This window comes from Callorhinus ursinus, unplaced genomic scaffold, assembly GCF_003265705.2.
Source record: "Callorhinus ursinus isolate GAN/ISIS: 27379988/994484 unplaced genomic scaffold, GSC_fseal_2.0 scaffold6, whole genome shotgun sequence".
Lineage (NCBI taxonomy): Eukaryota > Metazoa > Chordata > Mammalia > Carnivora > Otariidae > Callorhinus > Callorhinus ursinus.
The window spans coordinates 1,156,765-1,182,283 of record NW_027397068.1 but is presented as its reverse complement, the minus strand read 5'-3'; the positions used below and the strand labels follow the sequence as shown (position 1 = coordinate 1,182,283).

Here is a 25,519-nt window from a genome sequence, read left to right as displayed (position 1 = left end):
AAATTACTCAGACTGATATCAAAGCATTTCTACCTATATTTTCTTCTAGAAGTCTTATTGTTTCAGGCCTTCGTTTATGTCTTTAAAGCATTTTGAGCTTCTTTTTGTGTATGGTGTAAGAAAGTGGTCTCGTTTCATTATTTTGCATGTAGCTGTCCATTTTTCTCAGCACCACTTATTAAAGAGACTATCTTTTCCCCATTGTATATTCTTGTTTCCTTTGTGGTAGATTAACTGATCTAAACTGGGTTTATTTCTGTGCTCTCTATCCTATTCCACTGATTTACGTGTCACTTTTTAGACAAGTGCTGTAACTAGTTTGATTATTGTAGCTTTGTTGGTACAGTTTGAAATTTGGGAGTGTGGTACCTTTCTCAAGTTCTTTCTCAAGACTGCTTTGGTTATTTGGGGTCTTTTGGGGTTCCATACAAATTTTATGATGATTTATTCTAGTTCTGTGAAAAATTTCATTGGAATTCTGACAGGGATTCCACTGAATCTATAAATTGCTTTGAGTAGTATGGATATGTTAACAATATTAGTTCTTTTAATCTATGAACACAATGTATCTTTCCATTTATTTGTGTCATGTTTAATTTCATCCATCAGTGTCTTGTAGTTTTCAGAATACAGGTCTTTTGGTTAAATTTACACCTAGATATTTTAATCATTTTGATGCAATTTTAGGTGGGTTTTTTTATTAATTTCTCTGATAGTTCATTATTATAATTATTATTATATAGAAACATAACGGATTTTTGTTTATTGATTTTGTATCCTACAATTTTACAGAATTCATTTATGACATCTAATAGTTTTTTGGTGGAGTCTTTAGGGTTTTCTCTGCACAGTATGTCATCTGCAAATAGTGACAGTTTTACTTCTTCATCTCTAGTTTGGATGTCTTTTATTTCTATTCTTGCCTAATTGCTATAGCTATGACTTCATACTCTGTTGTATAAAAGTGGAGAATAGGCATCCTTGTCTTTTTCCTGATCTTAGAAAAATAGCTCTCAGCTTTTTACCATGGAGTATGCTAACTGTGGGTTTGTCAAATATGGCCTCTATTATGTTGCAATGCATTCCTTCTGTACCCACTTCGTTGAAAGTTTTTAATCAGAAATGATGATGAATTTTGCCTTTTGTGCATCCACTGAGATGATAGAATTTTTATACTTTGTTTTGTTAATGTGGTGTATCACGTTGATTGATTTGTGAATGTTAAACCAATCTTGCATCCCTGGAATGAATTCTAGTTGGCATGAAGTATGACACTTTTAATGTATTGTTGAGTTTGGTTTGCTAACATTTTGTTGAGGATTTTGCATCTATGCTCATTAATGATACTGGCCTGTACTTTTCATTTCTGTAATGTCTTTGTGGTTTTGGTATCAGGGTAATGCTGGCCTCATAAAATGAGTTTGGAAGTGTTTCATCTTCCTCAATTTTTATAATAATGTGAGAATATCTACAAACTCTTCAAGACTTTACTTTTGCGCGCACGCGAGAGAGAAAGAGAGAGACAGCATGAGCGGGGGTGGGGGGTGCTCAGAGGGAGAAGCAGACTGCCCATACAGCAGGGAGCCCAATGTGGGACTTGACCCCAGGACCCCGGGATCATGACCTGAGCCAAAGGCAGACGCTTAACCGAATGAGCCACCCAGGTGCTCAGCTATTCTTTAAATCTTTGGTAGAATTCACCTGAGAGCCATCTCTTCCTGGACTTCTGTTCATTGGGATTTTTTTCTCTGAATCAGTTTCATTACTAGTAATTGGTCTGTTCAGAGTGTCTCTTTCTTCATGATTTAGTTTTGGAAGATTATATGTTTCTAGGAATTTAGTAATTTCTTCCAGTTTGTATAAATTGTTGGTGTATAATTGTTCATAGTATTATCTTATGACCATTTGTATTTCTGTGGTATTGGTTATAATTTCTTTTATTTTATTTTGTTTAGGTGACCACTCTCTTTTTTCTTGATGAACCTGAGTTAAGGTTTGTCAGTTTTATCTTTTAAAAAACCAGCTCTTAGTTTCATTGATCTTTTCTCTTGTGGTTTCGTTATTTTTTGGTCTCTATTTCACTTATTCCTATTTTTAGCTTTACTATTTCCCTCCTACTATGGGTGTTTTTGTTCTTTTCCTAGTTCCTTTAGCTATAAAGTTAGATTTTTATTTGAGATGTTTTTTGTTTCTTGAGGTAGGCCTGTATCCTTAAGGCCTGTATGCCTCCTAAAACTGCTTTTCCTGTATCCCAGATATTGTAGAATATTGTTACCATTTTCTTTTATCTCTATGTATTTTTAAAATTTTCTCTTAACTTCTTCATACACACATTGTTTAGTAGCATGTTGTTTAGCCTCCACATGTGTGTTTTTTCCACTTTTTTTTCTTATAATTCATTTCTAGTTTCATAATCTGGTAAAAAAAGATGTTTGATACGATATCAGTCTTCTTAAATTTATTAAGATTTGTTTTGTGGTCTAACATGTGATCTGTCCTAGAGAATGTTCCATGAGCACTTGAAAAGAATGTGTTTTGGATGGAATGTTCTGTATATGTCTGTTAAGTCCAACTATTCTAATCTATGATTTAAAGCTACCATTCCCTTATTGATTTTCTGTCTGGATGATCTATCCATCGAAGTAAGTGGGGTCTTAAACTCCCCTATTATTTTGTTACTAAGAATTTCTCCTTTTACATTTCTTAATATTTAGTTTATATATTTAGTGCTCCTGTATTGAGCGCATGGATATTCACAATTATTATATTCCTTTTCAGACTGACCCTTCTATCATTATGCAATGACCTTGTTTATCATTTACAGTCTTTGTTTTAAACTCAATTTTATCTAAGTATTGCTGTCCCACATTTTTTTCCTTTGCATATTATTGCCTACATGCATTTTGTTTGAATTTTTCAGAGTTGCTATTGTGCTGTGTTATATTGCCAAACAAAAAAATGGATCAATGGTCCAAAAATTTTGGCTGAAGCATAAAAATTAAGACAAAAAGTAAACTGCTGCAACTTAAAATGTCATCAAAGTCAATACTGAATGAGACTCCAGTGCACATTTATTTTTTTAAATGTATACAGATGGAGTTTATTATGTCTAGTTTTCTTTTCTTTTCTTTTCTTATGTTAGTCACCATACAGTACATCATTACTTTTTGATGTAGTGTTCCATGATTCATTGTTTGCATAAAACACCCAGTGGTCTATGTAATACATGCCCTCCTTAATACCCACCACAGGGCTAACCCATCCCCACACCCCTCCCCTCTAAAGCCCTCAGTTTGTTTCTTGGAGTCCATAGTCTCTTATGCTTTGTCTCCCCCTCCAACTTCCCCCTGCCTTCATTTTTCCTTCCTTCTCCTAATGTCCTCCATGCTCCTCTTTATGTTCCACAAATAAGTGAAACCATATAATTGACTTTCTCTGCTTGACTTATTTCACTTAACATAATCTCTTCCAGTCCCATCCATGTTGACGCAAAAGTTGCATATTCATCTTTTCTGCTGAGTAATATTCCATTGTATATATGGACCACATCTTCTTTAGCCATTCATCTGTTGAAGGGCATCTTGGCTCTTTCCACAGTTTGGCTATTGTGAACATTGCTGCTGTGAACATTGGGGTACATATGGCACTTCTTTTCACTACATCTGTATCTTTGGGGTAAATACCCAGTAGTGCAATTGCTGGGTCATAGGGTAGCCCTATTTTTAATTTTTTGAGGAACCTCCACACTGTTTTCCAAAGTGGCTGTACCAACTTGCATTCCCACCGACAGTGTAAGAGGGTTCCCCTTTCTCCACAACCTCTTCTACATTTGTTGTTTCTTGCCTTGTCAATTTTTGCCATTTTTAACTGGTGTAAGGTCGTATCTCAGTGTGGTTTTGATTTGAATTTCCCTGATGGCTAATGATGATGAACATTTTTTCATGTGTCTGTTAGCTGTTTGTTTTCTTTGGAGAAGTGTCTGTTCATGTCTTCTGACCATTTTTTGGGGTGTTGAGTTTGAGAAGTTGTTTATAGATCTTGGATATCGGCGCTTTCTCTGTAGTGTCATTTGCAAATATCTTCTCCCATTCTGTGGGTTGCCTCTTTGTTTTGCTGACTGTTTCCTTTGCTGTGCAGAAGCTTTTTATCTTAATGAAGTCCCAAAGGTTCATTTTCGCTTTTGTTTCCCTTGCCTTTGGAGATGTGTCTTGAAAGAAGTTGCTGTGGCCGATGTCGAAGAGGTTACTGCCTATGTTCTCCTCTAGGATTTTGATGAATTCCTGTCTCACATTGAGGTCTTTCATTCACTTAGAGTTTATATTTGTGTATGGTGTAAGAGAATGGTCGAGTTTCATTCTTCTGTATGTAGCTGTCCAAATTTCCCAGCACCATTTATTGAAGAGACTGTCTTTTTTCCATTGCATATTTTTTCCTGCTTTGTCGAAGATTATTTGGCTGTAGAGTTGAGGGTCCATACCTGGGCTCTCTATTCTGTTCCATTGGTTTGTGTGTTTGGTTTTTTTGCCAGTACCAGGCTGTCTTGGTGATCACAGCTTTGTAATATAGCTTGAAATCGGGCAACATGATGTCCCCGACTTTTTTTTTCTTTTTCAACATTTGCTTGGCGATTCAGGGTCTTTTCTGGTTCCATACAAATTTTAGGATTGTTTGTTCCAGCACTTTGAAAAATGCCATTGTATTTTGATCAGGATGGCATTAAAGGTATAGATTGCTCTGGGGAGCATAGACATTTTAACAAAGTTTATTCTTCCAATCCATGAGCATGGAATGTTTTTCCATCTTTTTGTGTCTTCTTCAATTTCTTTCATGAGTGTTCTGTAGTTCCTAGAGTATAGATCCTTTACCTCTTTGGTTAGGTTTATTCTAAGGTATCTTATGGTTTTTGGTGCTATTGTAAATGGAATCGATTCTCTAATTTCTCTTTCTACAGTTACATTGTTAGTGTATAAGAAAGCAACTGATTTCTGTGCATTGATTTTGTATCCTGCCACATTACTGAATTGCTGTGTGAGTTCTAGTAATTTGGGGGTGGAGTCTTTTGGGTTTTCTACATAAAGTATCATGTCCGAAGAGAGAGAGTGTGACTTCTTCTTTGCCAATTTGAATACCTTTTATTTCTTTTTGTTGTCTGATTGCTGTTGCTAAAACTTCTAGTACTATGTTCAACAACAGTGGCAAGAGTAGGCATCCTTGTCATTTTCCTGATCTTAAGGAAAAGGTTCTCAGCTTTTCCCCATTGAGAATGATATTCACTCTGGGTTTTTCATAGATGGATTTTATAAAATTGAGGAATGTTCCCTCTATCCCTATACTCTGAAGAGTTTTAATCAGGAAAGGATGCTGTATTTTGTCAAATACTTTTTCTGCATCAACTGAGAGGGCCATATGGTTCTTCTCTCTCCTCTTACTAATGTGTTCTGTCACAATGATTGATTTGCAAATGTTGAACCACCACTGCATCCCAGGGATAAATCCCACTTGGTCGTGGTGGATGATCCTTTTAATGTACTGTTAGATCTTATGAGCTAGAATTTTGTTGAGAATTTTGGCATCCATATTTATCAGGGATGGTGGTCTGAAATTCTCATTTTTGATGGCATCTTTGCCTGGTTTGGGGATCAAGGTAATGCTGGCCTCATAGAATGAGTCTGGAAGCTTTCCTTCTGTTTCTATTTTTTGAAACAGCTTCAAGAGAATAGGTATTATTTCTTCTTTGAATGTTTGGTAGAATTCCCCAGGGAATCCATCAGGCCCTGAACTCTTGTTTTTTAGGAGGTTTTTGATCACTACTTCAATCTCGTTACTGGTTATTGGTCTATTCAGGTTGTTAATTTCTTCCTGTTTCAGTCTTAGTAGTTTATAGATTTCTAGGAAGGCATCTATTTCTTCCAGGTTGCTTAATTTATTGGCATATCATTGTTAATAATTTCTAATAATTGTTTCTATTTCCTTGGTGTAAGTCGTGATCTCTCCCCTCTCATTCATAATTTTATTAATTTGGGTCTTTTCTCTTTTCTTTTGGATAAGTCTGGCCAGTGGTTTATCGATCTTATTAATTCTTTCAAAGAACGAGCTTCTAGTTTCGTTGATTTGATCTACTGTTTCTGGTTTCTAATTCATTGATCTCTGCTCTAATCTTAACTATTTCTCTTCTAATGCGTGGCTTAGGCATCGTTTGTTGTTTTTTTCTCTAGTTCTTTAAGGTGTAAAGTTAGTTGGTGAATTCGGGATTTTTCTATCTTTTTTGAGTGAGGCTTGGACGGCTATGTATTTCCCCCTTAGGAATGCCTTTGCAGTATCCCATAGGTTTTGGACCGATGTGTTTTCATTCTCATTGGTTTCCATGAATTGTTTAAGTTCTTCTTTGATTTCCTGGTTGACCTAAACATTCTTGAGCACAGTGGTCTTTAGCTTCCAAGTGTTTGAATTTCTGCCAAATTTTTTCTTGTGATTGAGTTCCAGTTTTAAAGCATTATGGTCTGAGAATATGCAGGGAATAATCTCAATCTTTTGGTATTGGTTGAGACCTGATTTGTGATCCAGTATGTGGTCTCTTCTGGAGAAAGTTCCATGGGCACTCGAGAAGAATGAGTATTCTGTTGTTTTAGGGTGGAATGTTCTGTATATATCTATGAGGTCCATCTGATCCACTGTGTCATTCAAAGCTCTGGTTTCCTTGTTGATTTTCTGGTTAGAATATCTATCTATTGCTGAGAGTAGAATATTGAAGTCTCCTACAGTTAACGTATTGTTATCAATATGACTCTTTATTTTGGTTAACAGTTGGCTTATGTAGATGGCTGCTCCCATGTTGGGTGTGTAGATATTTACAACTGTTAGATCTTTTGTTGGATAGACCCTTTTAAAATGATATAATATCCTTCTGTGTCTCTAACTACAGTCTTTAGCTTAAAATCTAATTTGTCTGAAATGAGAATTGCTACCCCAGCTTTCTTTTGAGGTCTGTTGGCATGAAAGATGGATCTCCATCCCTTCACTTTCAGTTTGGATGTATCTTTAGGTTCAAAATGAGTCTTTTATAGACAGCATATGGATGGGTCCTGTCTTTTTATCCAATCTGCAACCCTGTGCTGTTTTATGGGAGCATTTAGGCCGTTCATGATGAGAGTATTTACTGAAAGATGATTTTATTGTCATCATGTTGCCTGTGCAGTCCTTGTTTCTACAGATTGTCTCTGTAAATTTCTGTTCTATATCACTCTTGGGGTCTTTCGCTTTTTATAGAACCCCCCTTAATATTTCTTGCAGGACCAGCTTAGTGCTCACATATTCTTTCAGTTTATGCCAGTCCTGGAAGCTCTGCATCTCTCCATCCATTATGAACGACAGCCTTGCCATGTAAAGTATTCTTGGCTGCATTTAATACCCTGAATATGTCTTGCCAGCCCTTTCTGGCTTGCCAGGTCTCTGTGGATAACTCTGACATTATTCTGATGTTCCTCCCTCTGTACATAAGGAATCTCTTCCTCCTAACTGCCCTTAAGATGGTTTCCTTGGTTCTAAGATTTGCAAGTTTTACTATACATGCTGGGGCGTTGGTCTGTTCTCCTTGATCTTGGGAGCGGTCCTCTCTGCCTCTAGGATATGAATGCTTGTTTCATTCCCCAGAAGTTCTCAGCTACAATTTGCTCAAATATATCTTCTAGTCCTCTCTCTCTCTCTCTCCACCCTCTCAGGGATCCCAATAATTCTGACATTGGACCGTTTCATGGTGGCACTTATTTCTCTAATTCTGTTTTCATGGATTTTAAGCTGTTTCTTCTAGGCTTCCTCCTGTTCCTTCTTTTCTAGATCACTAATTCGTTCTTCTTCCTCATTTACCCTGTCTGTTAAAGTATCTAGATTAGATTGGATCTCATTGATAGCATTTTTAAGTTCTACCATTTCAGCTCTCATTTCTGCCCTTAGAGACTCTATGTTGCCATTAATTGTTTTCTCCATTCTAGCTATTGTCTTCATAACTGTTACCGTGAAGTCTGTTTCCAACATCTTGCTTGTATCTATATCCATTTGTAAATCTGTGGCAGAAGTCACAGTCTCTGAGTCTTTCCTCTTTTTGGGGTTCCTCCTCTTAGTCATTCTGTTGAGGGGTGGTTTAGGGAATGTACAGAGTCCATATTGTTGACCACAACCTGTTTTATAGCAAAAGGCACCTGTTTTATAAGGATCTTAGGGTTGTCGGCCTCTTGTTCTTCCAGTCTGCCTTCTGGGGGAGGGGCCTGCTGCACTGTTACTGAGGCAACCCTGTTTGGGCAGAGTTTCCCTGCCCCCTGTACGGGGGTGGGGGGTGGGCTCAGTGAAAACTGTTTTTTGGGGGCTTTTGTTCTCTGGAGGCTTTCCACATCTCTTCCAAGAGTCAGAGCAGAAGAGACCGTTTCCAAACCTCTGCTTCAGAACAGAGAGATCTCAGTCTGTTCTTCAGTGAGCTCTCTAGGCCACACAGTCTCCGTTTCTGTCTGTGCTGCTAAAACCACAGTGTCCTGGGTTGTGCGCCCCTCAGCAGCACTCCCAGCCCTTGTTTCCAGGTCTAGGCACGCTTCTGCCCTTTGTGCTTCTAAAACTGCCAGCCGCCCCTGGTTCATGCAGGTGCCCCCGCAGCTTCAGGTTTCAGTGCGGGGGCTTCCCTAAAGTGCTTTCCCCACTGCTACCGGTCTTCAAGTCTGTGCCTGGTCCCCAGCTTTTGCGCTCTTGTGCTATTTCACCTTCCCGGCTCAAGCGCTTATGGCAGCTCCCGCCCCCTTCCGTTTATCTTCTGATATCTGCCCGAAGAATCACAGCTCCCCGCTTCATACCTGGAAACCAACCATCCGCAATATTGTTTGTAGAGATCCAGATATATCTTCTTACATCTCAGGCTGATTTCGTGGTTGTTCAGAGTGGTCTGGTAGATAACCAGCTCAATTCTGGGGACCAGTTGAAATAGGGTCCCCAACTCCTCTGTCGTCATTTCCTGCCACAGATTTTTTTTTAATGTCCATTTGCATGGAATATCTTTTCCATTCCCACACTTTCAGTCTATATGTGTCTTTGTCTCCGAGGTTAGTCTTTTTTAGGAAGCATATAGATGGGTCTTTTTTTTTTTTCTTTATCCATTCAGTCACCTTATGTCTTTTCATTGGAGCATGTAGTTCATTTACACTTAAAGCAATTATTAATAGGTATAAACTTTTTGCCATTCTCTTGTTTTCTGGTTGTTTTTGTAGTTTTCTGTTTCTTTTCTTGTTCTCTTGTGATTTGATGATTATTTTTTAGTGTTATGTTGGGATTACTTTCTCTTTATTTTTTTGTGTATCTATTACAGGTTTTTGGTTTGCAGTTACCATAAGGTTCATATAGAACATCCTAAGTATTCTGCAGTTTATGGTAACTTAACTTTGAACCCATTGTAAAAGCACTACATTTTTTACTCCCTCCCCATATTTTATACATTTGACATGATATTTTACATCTTTTTATTTTGTGTATCCCTTAACTAATTATTATAGATATACCTATCTTTTAACATTCATACTAGCTTTGTAAGTGACTGGTTTACTACCTTTACCATATGTTTGCTTTTAGCAGTGAATTTTTTTATTTCATAATTTTCTTCATTCTTATGGCCTCTTTTCCACTTAAAGAAGTCCCTTTAACATTTATTATAAGGTTGGTTTACTGAAAATGAACTCCTTTAACTTTTGTTTGAGAAACTATTGTTTCCTTCAATTCTGAATGATAGCCTTGCTGGGTAGAGTATTCTTGGTTGTAGTGTATTTCCTTTTAGCACTTTGAATATATCATGCCACTCTCATCTGGTCTGCAAAATTTCTCCTGAAAAATCAGCTGACATTCTTATGGTATTTCCTTGTATGTAACTAGTTGCTTTTCTCTTGCTACATTTAATATTTTATCTTTAATTTTTGACATTTTAATTATTAATGTCTTAGTGTAGACCTCTTTGACTTCAACTTTATTGGGGCTCTCTATGATTCCTGGATCTGATTATCTGTTTCCTTCCACAGGTTTGGGAAGTTTTCAGCTATTACTTCTTCAAATAATTTTTCTGGCCCCTTCTTTCTCTTTTCTTCTGAAATCCCTATAATGTGAGTGTTATACATTTGATGATGTTCCAGAAGTCCCTTAACCTATCCTCATTTAAAATGCTCTTTTCATTTTGTTGTTGTTGTTGAACTGTTGTTCAGTTTGGATGACTTCCACTACCCTGTCTTTCAGATTGTTCATCCATTCTTTTGCATCATCTAATCTGCTGTTGATTCCCTCTAGTGCATTTTTCATTTCAGTTATTGCATTTTTTCAACTCTGATTGGTTCCTTTTTATATTATCTCTTTTTTGAAGCTCTCACTGTGTTTATCCATTCTTCTCCTGAGTTCAGCGAGTACCTTTATGACCATTACTTTGAACTCTTTATCATGTAGATTGCTTATCTCCATTTTACTTAGTTCTTTTGCTGAGATTTTATCTTGTTCTTTCATTTGGAACATATTCTTCTGTTTCCTCATTTTGCCTGACTCTCTACACTTGTTTCTGTGTTTTAGGTAGGTCAGCTACATTTCATGGTTTTAAAGGTAGTGGGCTGATATTGAAGGCATTTTGTGGGACACAGGAATGCAATACCTCCTGCTCATCAGACCCAGGCACTCCAAGGTTGTCCCTTGTGTAGACTGTGTGCGGCCCCCAGTTGTTGGCTGAGAGTACTAGCTGCAGCTGCTGTGGGTATGCTGGCGGGTGGGTTTAGTCCCCGGTGTGGTTGGCTGGGAGGCCTGGTGGCAACTGTTGTGGATGTGCTGCTGGGTAGGGCTCTTCCCTCTGTCTCTGGGGCAGAAGTTGCTTTGGAGGAGTCCTGGACCTAGCCAAGGCTACATACCCACCATGTATGGCAGGGTGGGAGCCACTTTGGAAGGGCACCTGGCAGCGTAGGTGGGTTTGCACAGGGCAGCCACAGAACACCTGAGTGGATCACCCAGTGCTGTCAAGGTAGATGGAGAGTGTTCAGAACTAGCATGGGCTAACTAGGCTGAAGGAGGATAAGAAAAACGGTGTCTGCCAGCACTTTTGCTCCCAGAGAAAGTTCCTATAGATCCCTGCCCCTCCAGCACTTGCCCTAAAAGTAGTCAGTAAATCTCCTTCATGTATGGCCCAGGTGCTTTTCAAACTGCTGCCTCTATGCTGGGTCCCACAGTGAGTGAGACTGTGCTCAGGCCATGAAGAACAATGTCAGTTTCCTATAGCTCTCTTGCTCTCCTGAAGCTAAGCCCTACTGATTTTCAAAGATCCTAGAGTTAAGCCCTTCTGATTTCCAAAGCCAGATATTATGGGGGCTTACCTCCCTGGTGCATATCCTTGAAGGGAGGAGGTGGTCAATGTGGGCTTGAACCTCTCACTCTTCAGGAAAGACCTCCACACCTGTGATATCTCTTTCACTTGTGGGTTGCCATGCTGGAGGTTTTAGGTCCCAACCAAAATACCCCTTTTGATGTGGCTTTTTCTTTCTATCTTTAGCTGCATTAAAGTTGTTTTGATAGTCTTCATGTTCTTCTCAGAGAGAGATGCTCTATGTGTAGTTGTAGTCTTGGCGTGTCCACGGGAGGAGGTAAACTCAGGATCTTCCTATCCTGCCATCTTGATCCCGTTCCTCTGCTTTTGTTAAACTACATTACCTATACTCTCTTGCTGATAGGGTTATGAATAGAAAGTTGGTTTAGAAACAAATGCACTCACACAAACTTTGTAGTTCAAACTGAATCACATAGTGAGACAGGTACAGCACAGGGCACACCTTTGTCTGTTGTACATTGTGGCAGGACTGCTTTCTGGAACTGGTGATTCAGCAGGCAGCTTCCCAGTCATGATGATAAAGGCAGCAAATCCTATGGTAGCCAAATTCTGCTGTATGAGCATGGGAGTCGTTCGTGAAAGTACAGCCTGAGCCCTCTCAACAATCCATAGCTACTTATGCATCCTTTCTGCTTAAAATGGCTGGAGTGAATGTTGTTGTCTACTATAAGAATGCCAAGTAATAGTTTCCATTACTTTGTCTTTAAACAACTATACTAACATCTCAATTGGAAAAATTCATGTAAAGCATATTAGTGCATTATCACCTGCCAAAAAGTAGTTACTGTTGTGTTCTTATTCTTATTCTCAAGTGAATTTACAATCAAAATACCTCTGTTTGAATTATGGCTTTAAAATATGTTCTTTCTGCAATTTTGGTCAAGTTGCTTAATCACTCTAAGGTTTGATTTCTTTATCTATATACTAGGTAAAAAGTACAACTACTTCATGGAGATTTGTGAAGATTAAATAAGGATATGTAAATAAAAATTTGTCTGTACTTTTCTATTTTCCACACAAATAATCTGATTTGATCAAAGTCATTTCCCACACTGCATCCTGTTTTTAAATTCCATGACCTTACCTTGCTTTTTAGAATGCTGCACACACATTTTATTTTTTTTTAAGATTTATTTATTTATTTTAGAAAGAGAGAATGCACACAAGTGGGGGTGAGGCAGAGGGAGAGAATCTTCAAGCAGACCCCCCGCTGAGCCCCATGTAGGGCTCCATCTCATGACCCATGAGATCATGACCTGAGCTGACACCAGGAGTTGCATGCTTAACCGACTGAGCTATCCAGGTGACCCTGGGCACACATTTTTAAAAATTACACTCAATGCCTCTATATTCTGTTATCTTCTGTTTTTCAAATACATTTTTCAAGTTGTTTCTTATCCATGAAGTCCTTTCAGGGACCTGCAACCTACCTTGATCACTTCTTGATGTTGGAGCTCCTACAAACACCAAGTATTTTAGCACTTCACTGTTTCCCAAATGAATTTTTAGCTCCTCAACATCAGTAACAATTACTTTAAAAAAATCTCACAGAGCACTTAAGAGAGTTTACCATTTAGTAGTCCCTTGAAAAATTGCTGCCTAGATGATTTATCATGTCATTCAGTGAATTCAATTAGATTATACATATTTTTGGAATATATTGTCAAATGTAGGCAACTTAGATATAAGTAATAGTTAAACAGTATTTAAAATTATATACATATTTTTTCTAATTAAATTTGTTCTTCTTTACCAAAACATATCTTCCTGTCTCTGATTTCCTTTAATTGTGCTTAATTCTACCACAGAGACAGTAATAATATTACAGGGGTTGACAAAGTGAACACATGATATACCAGGGTCAACATTAAAATATGTTAATGACTTCAGTTCCTTAGACACGTTTATCAGCATTGATGTAAGAATTTGCACAGAGGAGAGGGCCTAGAGCATGAATTTTCAACCTTGGCTGCACATTGGGATACCCGAAGAGCTTTAAGAATACCAATACCTGCATCTTAAGCCCAGAGACCTCCATTTAATTGAACTAGCATATGGCTTCACAATGGGATATTTAGAAGTTAACCAGATGATTCTCATGAGCAATTAGAAATGAAAACCACTGGTGAGAGGTTTTTTTTTTGTTTTGTTTTGTTTTTTTACATTTAGCATCCTCTCCCATTCACTTTTCTCTCACCGTTTTGCTTTAGGAATACGCTGCCCAGTTAGAGAGATTTAAGGCCATTCATCTAAGCATTCCTTGTCACCACTGGCACCTTTGGCATAAATATACATGTAAGGATGATAAGATGGTATTATTTTGAAAACTATTTTCTGAAAGTATCTTTAAAATTTTAGTAGACAGTAAGAGTATTCACATACTCTAGGGGGAAAAAGGTAATACCTAAAATATCAACCTGTCAAGAAGTGGAGAGAGGACAAAAAGAAAGAAAAGTCTATAGCTGTATTAACTATAAATAAGAGTTACAGTTTCACGCTATATGTACCTGATCGATGGTACCCAGAACATCAGTGAAGCTGTTTATTTCTGATAAAAGCAGAGATACTATAGATTTTCTCAACAAGCTGCAACTTCCCAGGGTTACCAGACTCTGAGAAACGTAATGCTGCACCTGAAACTAAAGATAAAAATGAATAGGTTTCCATTTTCTATCAAGTCAGTTCAAAATATATTTAGTGGGCAATTTCTAAGACTTCATTACTAAATCCATACTGTTAGGAGTACAAAAGGTGTCAGCATAATTCTGGATCATTTGTAAGCAAAATTATGAAGTAGACAAATTGTAACTATATAAGTAATAAAATTTTGTACAGCAGTTAATATTTTGAAATGTATGACAAAGTGCTGAAATGGAAGTTTTAGTTGAAGTATCAAAATAAATGTACTTCGATGACAGACCTTACATAGACTGAATAAAGATAAGCCCTTACCCACTAGATATAAGTATAGGTATACAGATATATATAAAAGGTGAAAGAATGGAGTTTGAAGATGTCTTTTGGGATAGATATTGGAGCACTATGAATCCCACCTCCACACGTGGAGACAGGTGGGAAGGACTTCTTTGTTCTCTATAAGTCAAAAGAGGGGCACTTGAGAGAGAGGAGAAAAAAATGCAGGATTCTAAATTTTCATCTAGAGACAGCAAAAAGTACCCACCACTAAATAAATGTAAAAGGACAATGGTAGACAATAAACTATATCCCATATAATTATTAGGAAAAAGGCCATTTGATTATTAATCACATTAAGGTGTGTATAACTCAAAGTTGGAACTTCATTAAACATGTCCCTTAATATATTTTGGAGAAAGGAGGCTTCAGAAGTATCTCGAAACAAAGAAATAGTACCCACCTTGTCATGTTCTATAGATTAAAATCGTATTGTGGAGACATTGCTTTTATATATAAAATGTCTAAATGACAATGCTAAATAATGCCACATGAAAGTACGAAATGTCACCTGTGTCCTTTAAGATAAAGACTTAACATAGGTATTTCTCAAATTGATATTTTAATAATATACTTTAAAAGTTAATCAATGACAATGAAATAGTTAAGATTATAGAGTTCAAAAGAAATTTCTATTATAAATCTGGATACGCATAACTAGTTCTAATAATAGTTTTCTAAGTCAACTTGTCAACTCAGTCCTAAAACCACATCAATTTATTACCATAGGAAATTATAGTTATTTATCATTGTTGTTTCTCAATAATGTAACTGGCTAAGACTCACACTCTCTGTAATTCTAACACTCACACCCTCTGTAATTCTCCAGTGCCATTTTTTTGCAGATTGTTTACATTTTTGTTTGTACCTTATCTGAGCTCTAAAAAAATTCTGTTGGGTATTTCACTGATGTTCTTGTTGTTTACCTCCTTTCTTAATATGTAAGTCTTTATGAGATAAAGAAAAAAATGCACAGTGAAACAAAAGGTACTTCAGAGAGTGAGAATAAAATTATGAGGGTAGTCACAGGGTTAGGTTTGTGGACTCTGGAATCTAACACTGCCTGAGTCAAATCTTAGCTCCACTGCTTATTACCCTGCGCTAGCAAGTTACTTCACTTTTTAGGTCTGAGCTTCCACATCTGCAAAATAATGATTGTGATGGCACCCACTTCAGTTGCTGTGCATATGAAGTTAGATAGTAAAAATCCTTACCATAGTGCCAGGCACCCAGTAAATGCTCAGTAAGTGTTACATGTTAATATAACGTAGGTTGATAATAAAAAAGCTTAAAGGTTACAGAAGTTTAATTTATTGAACACTGAAAAGTTAAATACTAGAAATAAAATCTGTTTTTCTAGAGTTAATGCATAGATGTTAATACATCTAGTATTAGAGAACAGTGCTCAGAAGAAAAGTTCATCATAAAGACCTTTTCCATAACCTAGATAGGAATTGTTACAGTCTCCCCAATATGACTGAAGTTTATAAGAGAACAAAGACTAAGTATATAACTGTTAAGGTAATTTAAATTCTGTGAACATTTTTATAAAAATGGCTTCTATTCTTCCTTACATTTTAATTGACACTTGCCCTTTTGTAAATACAGTGGAACTTTTGAAAGAGGCTGGCATGAAAGCCAAGGCTTACAAAGTTATAGGATAGTCTACCGTGGTAAAAACATGGTTGAAAACAACACGCCATCTTTTTCTACTCTAGCACATCTTCCTGTATTGCAGGGACTGGAACCTAGAAACCATTTTCCCCAGATTCCTGTGCAGTTTGGATTTTAGATATTATTTGAGTTCTGCTAATCAGAACTGAGACCTTGATTTAGAAGTGCATTATGGAAGAAGAGAAGCAGGGTACACAGCATGCGTTCTGTTGGTGTAGACTGTGGCAGAGTTCCTTTATCCTGTAGCTGCTTTAGAGGTTCCCTACTTTTGCAAGTTCCTAACCCTGACAGGAGTAGGATGCTACCTTGACGGCCCAGTGGTTTAAGAAGTCATTCCTATAAACTCAGCCTCCTCAAATACCTGTAAACTCACCCAAACCAAATGTGCTTTGATCTACATCTACATATTCCCCGGGAGGATTCACAGAGCCCAGTGCTGACATTTCAGTCTTGAAATATGCAGAGGTGGAAATTCCTTCCACATGCCCAGCACCTTTGCCTATTTGACCTGTGTAGAAGACAGAAAGCTCTTGGAGAATGGCAGTGAATAAGCACAAACTTCATCAGGGGTGTTTCTAATTCACAATGATACTATTCCAGTTGTAGTTCCTTTCCTGGTTTCTGATATTTGTTAGGTCTTAATCTGGGGATTTTTTTTTTTTTTTTTACTATCCCAATAAGGATAAAAAGCAGTTTGCATTCACCTAGGAGTCATCATTATACTTTTTCCGTCCTATTTAAGACCATGTCAATTTGCTGGTTCTGTGTCATTATTTAGTTCATAGGACTTGGATCATCAAAACATTCCACAGGACATCATGCTGGTGTACTGTATTGATATCATGCTTATATGGCAATGGTTTTAAAGGCCCTGGTAAAGTACATAGAGTAGAAGAAAGTAAACCCCAGGATTCGGGTACCTAATACACTTGGAACATTTCTGGGTCTGACGCATGTTGGAATACCCCTTCCAAAGTGAAACACAAGTTGCTTTAGTATGTATTTCCTATCAGTAATAAAAACATATAATACTTGGTGGGCATTTATGGATAGCTGAAGCAACATATATTCATCTCAGTTTACCACTTGGATGCACATATTGAGTAAATCATGTCTATAAACTTTGAGAAGAGCCCAGAGTAGTATAAAGAGCTCTAGGAAGTCTAAGTTGAGGAAGAAGCAACTCTGCCACGTGGACCTTATGATCAATAATATCCAATGTTCTTGGAGCTAATTAGTAACTGTATGAAGCCTGTGGTTGAGCCTAATAAGAAAATCAAAAAGGAGAACCCTTGGTTTGGGGAGAAAGTCAAACATTTGTTTTGACATATACATATATATATGTATACAAATATATGTGTGTGTGTATATATATATACATATATATAGTTATATATATAAATATTTATATTATATAGTTAATAAATATTTCTATATGTATATATAACTATAATATTAATGTATATTTATTTGTGTATATATAACTATATAAATACATTTTATATAACTATTATAATATATGTATAATATATACTAAATATATATTTAATATAGTTATATATATATACACACACACACACATACACACATACAAACACATAAACACACACACATATTTAAAAAACACTATTTGGCCCTACTAGAGATTAAATGACTGTCTCATCATGGGACACCAAGTGATTATATGCCCAAAGCTGCTCATTTGAACAGTATTATCTAAAGTCAGGTATACACAGCATTACTCTGTCATCAAGTAGCTGTAATATATATAAATTTGTGATCAAGCAGGAAATAAAAGAAGAAGCACTGCTTGAGCATTTAATTCCAACTAGAATACCACTCCTTTTAAGGTTGAATTATAGGAAAATTATGTTCTAAGCCAATGACCAATATATGATGCTCTTTCTCTGATAGCCAGAATGTTTGAATTCAGGAACCAAGGAATGAAAGAGACTGGGAACTCTCAATATTACATCTAATGATTCACTGGTAAAGTATTCTTCATACCCTGTGACACTGGATTCTGGTTTAGAGGTCTAAATAAACAAGTAAAAATGGATCCTACCAAAGAACCCAACAATTATTTCATGAACTGGAAGTTGAGATTTCTTTTTTAGTATATGTGCTGCTGAAGCGAGCACGGAAGTTGAGATTTCTATATGGAGTTCTTTTACCACTCTGCCAGTGGCAAAAAGGGGGTTCCTGTGTTGGCTGGAGCAACTGATCTCTGATTGAGGAAAACAGGAATTTAAAACACAATGGCAGCAGAGAAGATTGTATTTGGAAGCCAGGGGTTGCCTGGTATTACTCTCCAATAACTAAATAGAATACTACTGCAAACTCATGAGATAAGACCACCCAAAGGCCACATCCTTTAGGGATGAAACCCTGGGTTAATACAACTAATTGACAAAGAGAGAATGTAACTGGCAGTGGATGAAGAAAGTCAATACAAACTGGACTTATAACCACTTATAACTGAAGGCCATGAAGGGTTATTTTTTCTGTGTGTGTATGTGTGTGTATATGGGTAGGTTATTTTGGCAGTGGCTTACTTTATAATTTAGTCTATGCATTACAACATATCAAACTAGAATTGTGATGGAATTAGCATAGGCATGATTATCACATCATCACATAAAGTCATATCACATCACATGAAATGTTTGAGACTTTGAATCCTTCCTTTTGAGAAAAGCTCTATAGATTTTTGTTTCTATAGAGCATTGGTATATTATGTCTTCAAAGTATACTGTTTTTGCTATTGATATTTTGGGAAGGTTTGAAAAAGGGAAAATATAATGCTGAATAATGAGAGGGGTAGTCTATAGCAGATAGATTGGAGTATCCTTTCAAGTATTCTTCAAGCAAACTTCCTGTACTAAAAAGGCTAAAACTATGTTTCTAAAACTCTCTTTCAGAGAAGGTTCTGGATATAATTTAAATTTTCCTAATCAGTCAATCTTATGTAAGACACAGAATTATTTGGGGTGAAGGGTGGGTTGTAGGGCATCCTTTGTGAATAATGATACAGTTTGTAGCAGATGCAGCAGGATTCTTGAACAGCTATGGTGGAAGAGTCTTCCTGATTCAGGAGATGCCTGATGATGACAGAAATGCTATAGTTCTGGGCTGACAGCTTTGGAAAGTTCCATTTCTGTGCTTCCTCAATTATGGCAGAAGCAGCAGCAACCATGATTCTGTAGTATGGGTTGTAAAAAAAAGAGATTTTAAAACAGATATTAGAACTATGCCTAATTCTCATACTGACTGAAAAGATACAAATTACCAGTAGAGAGAGAGAAACTATTGAAAAGAACCAAAAAGGGATTCAAGAGTATATGAAATAAAAAATACAAGGCAGATGAGCTTAGGAGCAGAAAGAAGATGAATACATGAGTATGTAAGTTAACAGAATTTATGCAATCCTTGGACTGAACAGAATCTCAGGGACATATGTGACAATATAAAAAAAAAGGTCTATCATAAGCATAGTAGGAATCCAGAAGAAGAAATGGGACAGAATAGGCAGAAAATATTTGAAGAAATAATAGCTGAAAACTTCCTGAATTTGGTGAAATACATAAATGTACACATTCCAGAATCTTGCTGAACTCCAAATAGTAAGTATGAAAAAAAAATGCCTAGGCATATCAGAGCCAAACTCCTGAAAATATACGATAAAGAGAAAAACTTAAGAGTAGCCAGAGAAAAATGACACCTTACATTTAGGAAACTTAATTCAAATAACTGGATTTCTCATCAGAAATTATGATAGGTAGAAGAGACTGGATTAATATCTTTACAGTGCTGAAAAAGAAATGTCACTCAGCAATTTATATCTAGTAAAAATCATTCAAGAAAAAAGCTAAAATATTTTCAGATAAAAAGCAAAATTAACAAAATGTAACCAGTCAAGCCATAGTATAAGAAATGTTGAAATAATTTTTTTTCATGCTTAGTGTAAATGATACTAGTGGGAAATTTGAATATTAGGAAGAAATGAAGGGCATCAAAAATAGTAACTATCTGGATAAATTATATTTTCCCTTTAATTTCTTTAAAACACATATGACAGCTTAAAGTAAAAAATACACATAATATTGTCTTGTACATGGATGTGATACATACGACAATGAGAGTATAAGAAATAGAGGCATAAGCCAGTTATCAGTTTATTACCTCTCAGCTGTCAGTTCACCTGTCAAAATATAATCTGCCATAATACACAGCATTCTTTTAAGCATCTCTCCTTTACATGAGCGACATATTAGGTTTCTCAGTAGAGGATGCTGAAGGGACATTGTAGGAGAAAGAGGTTTTCCTCTGTTCCTGGATGTTGCATAGTGGGTGAATGGTATGGGCATGAGGACATCTGGTGGAGTTCAACCCCCACCTGCCCATCCAGAACTTTAGGTCTCTTGAAGATCTTTCAAGCTTAGCCTGGCCTGGCAATAACCCTCCCCTGATCCTCTCTACATAGAAACTGGCAACCTGAAGTCTTCCTGCCTACATTAGCAACTGGACTCCTACAGGGATCAGGGTGGCTCACCTGCAGCCCAAAATGTTCCCACCAAGATGCCACTTTCCTTAAGGCTTTCCTGTGACCTGGAGGGTCAATATCTCTGCAGCCCTCACTCCCTCTGGACACTCACTCCACATAAACCCTGCTACATAAAAATACAATATACTGACATTTGTGGGATGTAGCTAAAGAAGGACTTGGAAGCAAATTTATAGCTCTTAATACTTATGAAGGATAAGAAGAAAAGTCTAAAATCAAAGTAATTGATCGTTTACCATGTCTTGTCTTCATTCATCTGGAAAGCAGAGGTTAAGCTTCCCTTTGAGAGTCTCAGGGATTGCATGCTCTCCCCTGATCAACCAGCAATGACTTTTGCAACTTGATCATTTTTAATAACATCTCTATTGATCATATATATACATATATATATATATATATATGTATATATATAAAATCTCTGGCTCCCACATGCCCTATTTATCTAGTTATCTATATAGAGATACATATTATATAGTTAACAGCGATGTATAATCAACACAATACTACCATCTAATTCTGGAACCCCAAAAAGAAATTCCATTAGTGATAGCTGTCCATTCCCCATTCCCTCAGTCCCTAGAAACCACTAATCTACATTTGCCTATATGGATATTTCATATAATAGAATGATATTACACTATATGTGGTATTTGTGTCTGACTTCTTTCATTTAGAATAATTATTTCTTCAAAGTTCATATATTTTGTAACATGTATCAGTGCTCCATTCCTTCTAAAGTCTAAATAATAAATTGTATGGATATACTTTTGTTTATCCACTCAACAACTGATGGACATTTGAGTTGTTTCCACTTATTGGCTATTAGGAATAATGCTGCTATGTCCAAGTTTTTAGGTAGATATAGATTTCTCATTCCTTGGATATATATCTTAGGAGTGGCATTACTTAATAACATTATAAGACTGTGTTTAACTTTTTGAGGAACTGACTTTTTTTTAAAGTGACTGTACCATTTGATATTGCCACTAGCAATGTACAATGATTGCAATTTTCCCATATTTTCATTTCATCCTCATCAACATTTGCTATTTCTATCTTTTTATTTTAGCCATCCTACTGTAGGGTGTGAAGTGGATTCTCACTGTGGTTATGATTTGTACTTCCCTAATTTCTAATGATTTTGAGTATCTTTTCATGAGTTCATTGGCTATTTGGATATCTTCCTTACAGAAATATCTATTCAAATTCTTTAGTTATTTTTAGCAGGTTTATATTTTCTTATTGAGTTATAAGAGTTTTTTAATATAGTCTAGATACAGGTCCCATATCAGATATATAATTTGCAAATATCTTCTTCCATTCTGTGGAATGTTTGTCTATTTGTTCTCTTGATGGCATCATTAATAGCACAAAAGTTTGTCTATTTTTTTTTCTCTTGGTGTCATATCTAAGAAACAAATGACTAACTCCACAAATATTTACTTATCTGTTTCCTTCTCAGAGTTTACAGTTTTATCTCTTTAGGTCTATGATCCATTTTGAGTTAATTTTGATAGATGGTCCATTTGCATGTGGATGTCTGGCTGTTCACCATTTGTTGTAAAAAGGAATTTATTCCATTGAATTGCCTTGGCATCCTTTTTGAAATCAACTGACTATAAATGTAAAGGTTTACTGTTGGAGTCTAAGTTCTATTATATTAATATATATGCTTATCCTTAGACCAGAATCAGTGTTTTGATTGCTATAGATTTGTAGTAAGTTTTGAAATCCTCCAATTTTTTTCTCCTTTTTCAAGATTGTTTTGGTTAGTCTGTGTTCCTTTCATTTCCATGTGAACTTTAGCATGAGCTTAATTTCTGCAAAAAAAAAGGAGGTTGGGATTTTGATAGGGATTATGTTGAATCTCTAGATCAATTTGAGAAATATTATTATCTTAATGGTATGAAATCTTAGACTCCACAAACATGGAATATTTTTTCTCTTTATTTTTTAACAATGTTTTGTAGTTTTGTGCAAAGACATCTTATACTACTTCTGATAATTATTCCAAAGACTTGTTATTTTGCATGCTATTATAAATTATTTTAATTTTATTTTAAAATGACTTTTTAACATTCCTGAGTACATATTCTTTTAAACATATGTAAAACCCTGGATTGGAAAAATTGGAATTATCTATACCTTCCTCCTACAGTAAATAAGATAAATCAATGAACCTAAGAGTCATGGATGAGAAGTAAAAACAGATTATATATGGCAGCCCCTTCAATTCCCTTTTTGCTTAAAAACAGTTACCACTAGCCATTAAAGACTGGAAATGAAATCTATAACAGAATTATCATTATCAAAATGGTATTGCTGTATAGCATTTTCATAAACATTTGGGATACACTTGGATTCTGTTATCATCTATATGTTCTCTAAGAATTCTATCTCATAACCTATCAGGAAGCTTCCAAAAGTTGATGCACTTTGCCTATCTATCTTTCTGCTGCTGGTGTTACTACTATTACTCCTCCTCCTCCTCCTCCTCCTCCTCCTCCTCCTCTTACAACTATTACTACTACTATCCCTACCTCTTACAGGTGAGATAATCTAGTTATTAAAAGCTAAAACTCTGAAGTCAGACTGCCTGTTCAAATCTGCCTCTGTAAAGTACTGCCTATGTGACCACGGCTAAGTTACTATACTTCTCTGTAGCTTAGTTTTCTCACCTATAAAGGAGGATAAGAATAGCTACTATTTCACAGGCCTCAGCCTGTTTTGAAAGATAAATGAGTTAACACATGGAAATACTTGTAATGGTTCTTGATAAAATGAACGTTAGCTATTTTTAACTTTAATAAAGGAAGATAACCATATAGAATTAGAAAGATCTCTCTCTCCTTTTTCTTCCCCCATCACATCTGCAGGTTTACAGAGCACTTACACCTCCCTACCCCACTGCTTCTCTCAAGGAGGAGAGACACAGGTATGACTGAGCTCTGGACTAACTAATGTGCCAGAGGAAAAAGAGTATAGGTAAAGACATGCGGAATCTGCTCTTTGGCTTTAGTCCCCAGAGAATTTAATCTCTTTGTGACTACAGTGATAAGAGACTCTCAGTGTGTGCCTATCTCCTAAGAATACTTCTCAGTGTAAAGAAGAAAAAAAAAGTGAAAATTAGGAAAAACAAGGCATTGACCAAGAATGCTTAGATCAAGCTTTGTGGTTGGCCAAAAATATGTACATTTGTCCGACATATGTACAGCCCAATTCTTTAAGGCAAAGTTCCAAGTAGGCCTTTATTATAGTAGGATTTTGCTCTAAAACTATGTATAAACCCATGGTCAAGATTCTGGAAATCTCAGAGGTGCCACTAAGTGGAAATCTACAAACTAGAGCTTGGCAGTTTCCAAAGGGAAGCCCTAGGATTTATAAACACTGGGAGGAACTCCTATGAAGTATGTTTCAAAAGACAGTGTAATAGCAAATAAGTTCAGCCCACATAAGAACAGCAAGAAGTAACAGGCACCCGGACAAGTGAGTACAACAACAACAAAAAGGAGTATCTTGGGAAGAGGTTATGTTTGAAGAACCATGATCTAGCTGTAGACAGCAGGATCTCAGTTTTGAGTAGATGGTAAGAAACTGGGAAGGCTGACAAATGCAGAAAAACAAGCAGAAATAAATAAGACAGAAACTCCGTTTCCATGTCTGCAAGATAGGGAACAAGGCACAAAAAAATGTTAATTGGGACTAGAATGTGAGGCCAGAAGTTCCAGAAGCACTACTAATCTACTAGTTTGAAAGGAAATTATCCATGGCTCCCTGAATCATTGTTATGAAACAGGTGAGAGCCCAGAGCCCGAGGAAGAGTTAAGCACACAGGTATGGGTCAACTGACTGCTGGGAGAAGAGGTGTAAGCAAGGGGCAAAGTTAAACTATGTAATGACACTGAACTATATCAGGATGTATTTATCATGGAACTTCAAAATAAAGCAAGACTTAAAAAAAATCAAAAGGCAAACAAATATTTGCTTAGGTTTACAGCAAAAAGGACATTTTTCATTATTATTTCTCATTATGAAAAAATGGTATAGAGTTAACACATGACAAAAGAAAAACTTATGGGGCGCCTGGGTGGCTCAGTTGGTTAAGCGACTGCCTTCGGCTCAGGTCATAATCCTGGAGTCCCAGGATCGAGTCCCACATCGGGCTCCCTGCTCAGCAGGGAGTCTGCTTCTCCCTCTGACCCTCTTCCCTCTCGTGCTCTCTATCTCTCATTCTCTCTCTCTCAAATAAATAAAATCTTTAAAAAAAAACAAAAAACAAAAAACAAAAGAAAAATTTATTACCATTTTTCCCATTCAAAGAAATGATCTTTGGTCTGGAGATAATAAAAATAATATATATAAAAGATAAAGCAGAATTAAAGTCTCAAATATAAAGAGTATGTGAGAATCTAGCTATTTGAACTGAACTCAAAATTTGAAGAATTTTATCCTAAAGTATACAAAGTACTTGTAGATGTGATTAATTATGTAGTCAGTATAATTACTGAGAAGTCATACAAAAGGCACTTAAAGGAATAGAATTGGGAAGTACTAGGTGAATTTTTAAAAATATGAAAGTAGATGTCTCAATCCACAGAATAATATATGTGGATTCTGAGACCATTTGAGGATACTCTTATGCAGAAAATTTTTGAGAACTAAGAAGAGCATACAGAGTCCATTAGGAAAGTACATCAGTTAAGAAATAATGTCAGGCCAGACTAACTTTAATTCCTGTCCTATTATGGTAGGGTTGCTATGTTTTATCAAAAGAAGTCCCAGACATGGAACACATTGATTTCAACAAGGCCTCTGAGCAAGCCCTTAGGATTTCTTTTAAATACAGTAGGGACCGCGTAAGTTTCAGGATGGGTGAATAAACTGCATCTAAAGAGTGTAGATTGTAATTGTATGGGCTCTTCTTTTTTTTT

General features: G+C 36.4%; 1 protein-coding gene across 6 annotated transcripts in view; it reads right to left on the bottom strand.

The window, feature by feature from the left end:
- The window catches only part of MEI4 (meiotic double-stranded break formation protein 4), a 236,027-nt gene that overhangs the window by 66,967 nt on the left and 143,541 nt on the right, over window positions 1–25,519 (bottom strand). For 5 of the 6 annotated variants that reach the window (XR_012378475.1, XM_073893532.1, XM_073893531.1 and 2 more), the window contains exon 4: window positions 13,885–14,016. The exons of the other annotated variant lie outside the window; for it this stretch is intronic. Coding sequence is in view for 4 of the 5 variants with exons in the window: in XM_073893532.1 (XP_073749633.1) it covers window positions 13,885–14,016 (132 nt within the window). In the remaining variant the exon portion in view is untranslated. The remainder of the gene's footprint in view (window positions 1–13,884; window positions 14,017–25,519) is intronic. 6 annotated transcript variants of the gene reach the window in all.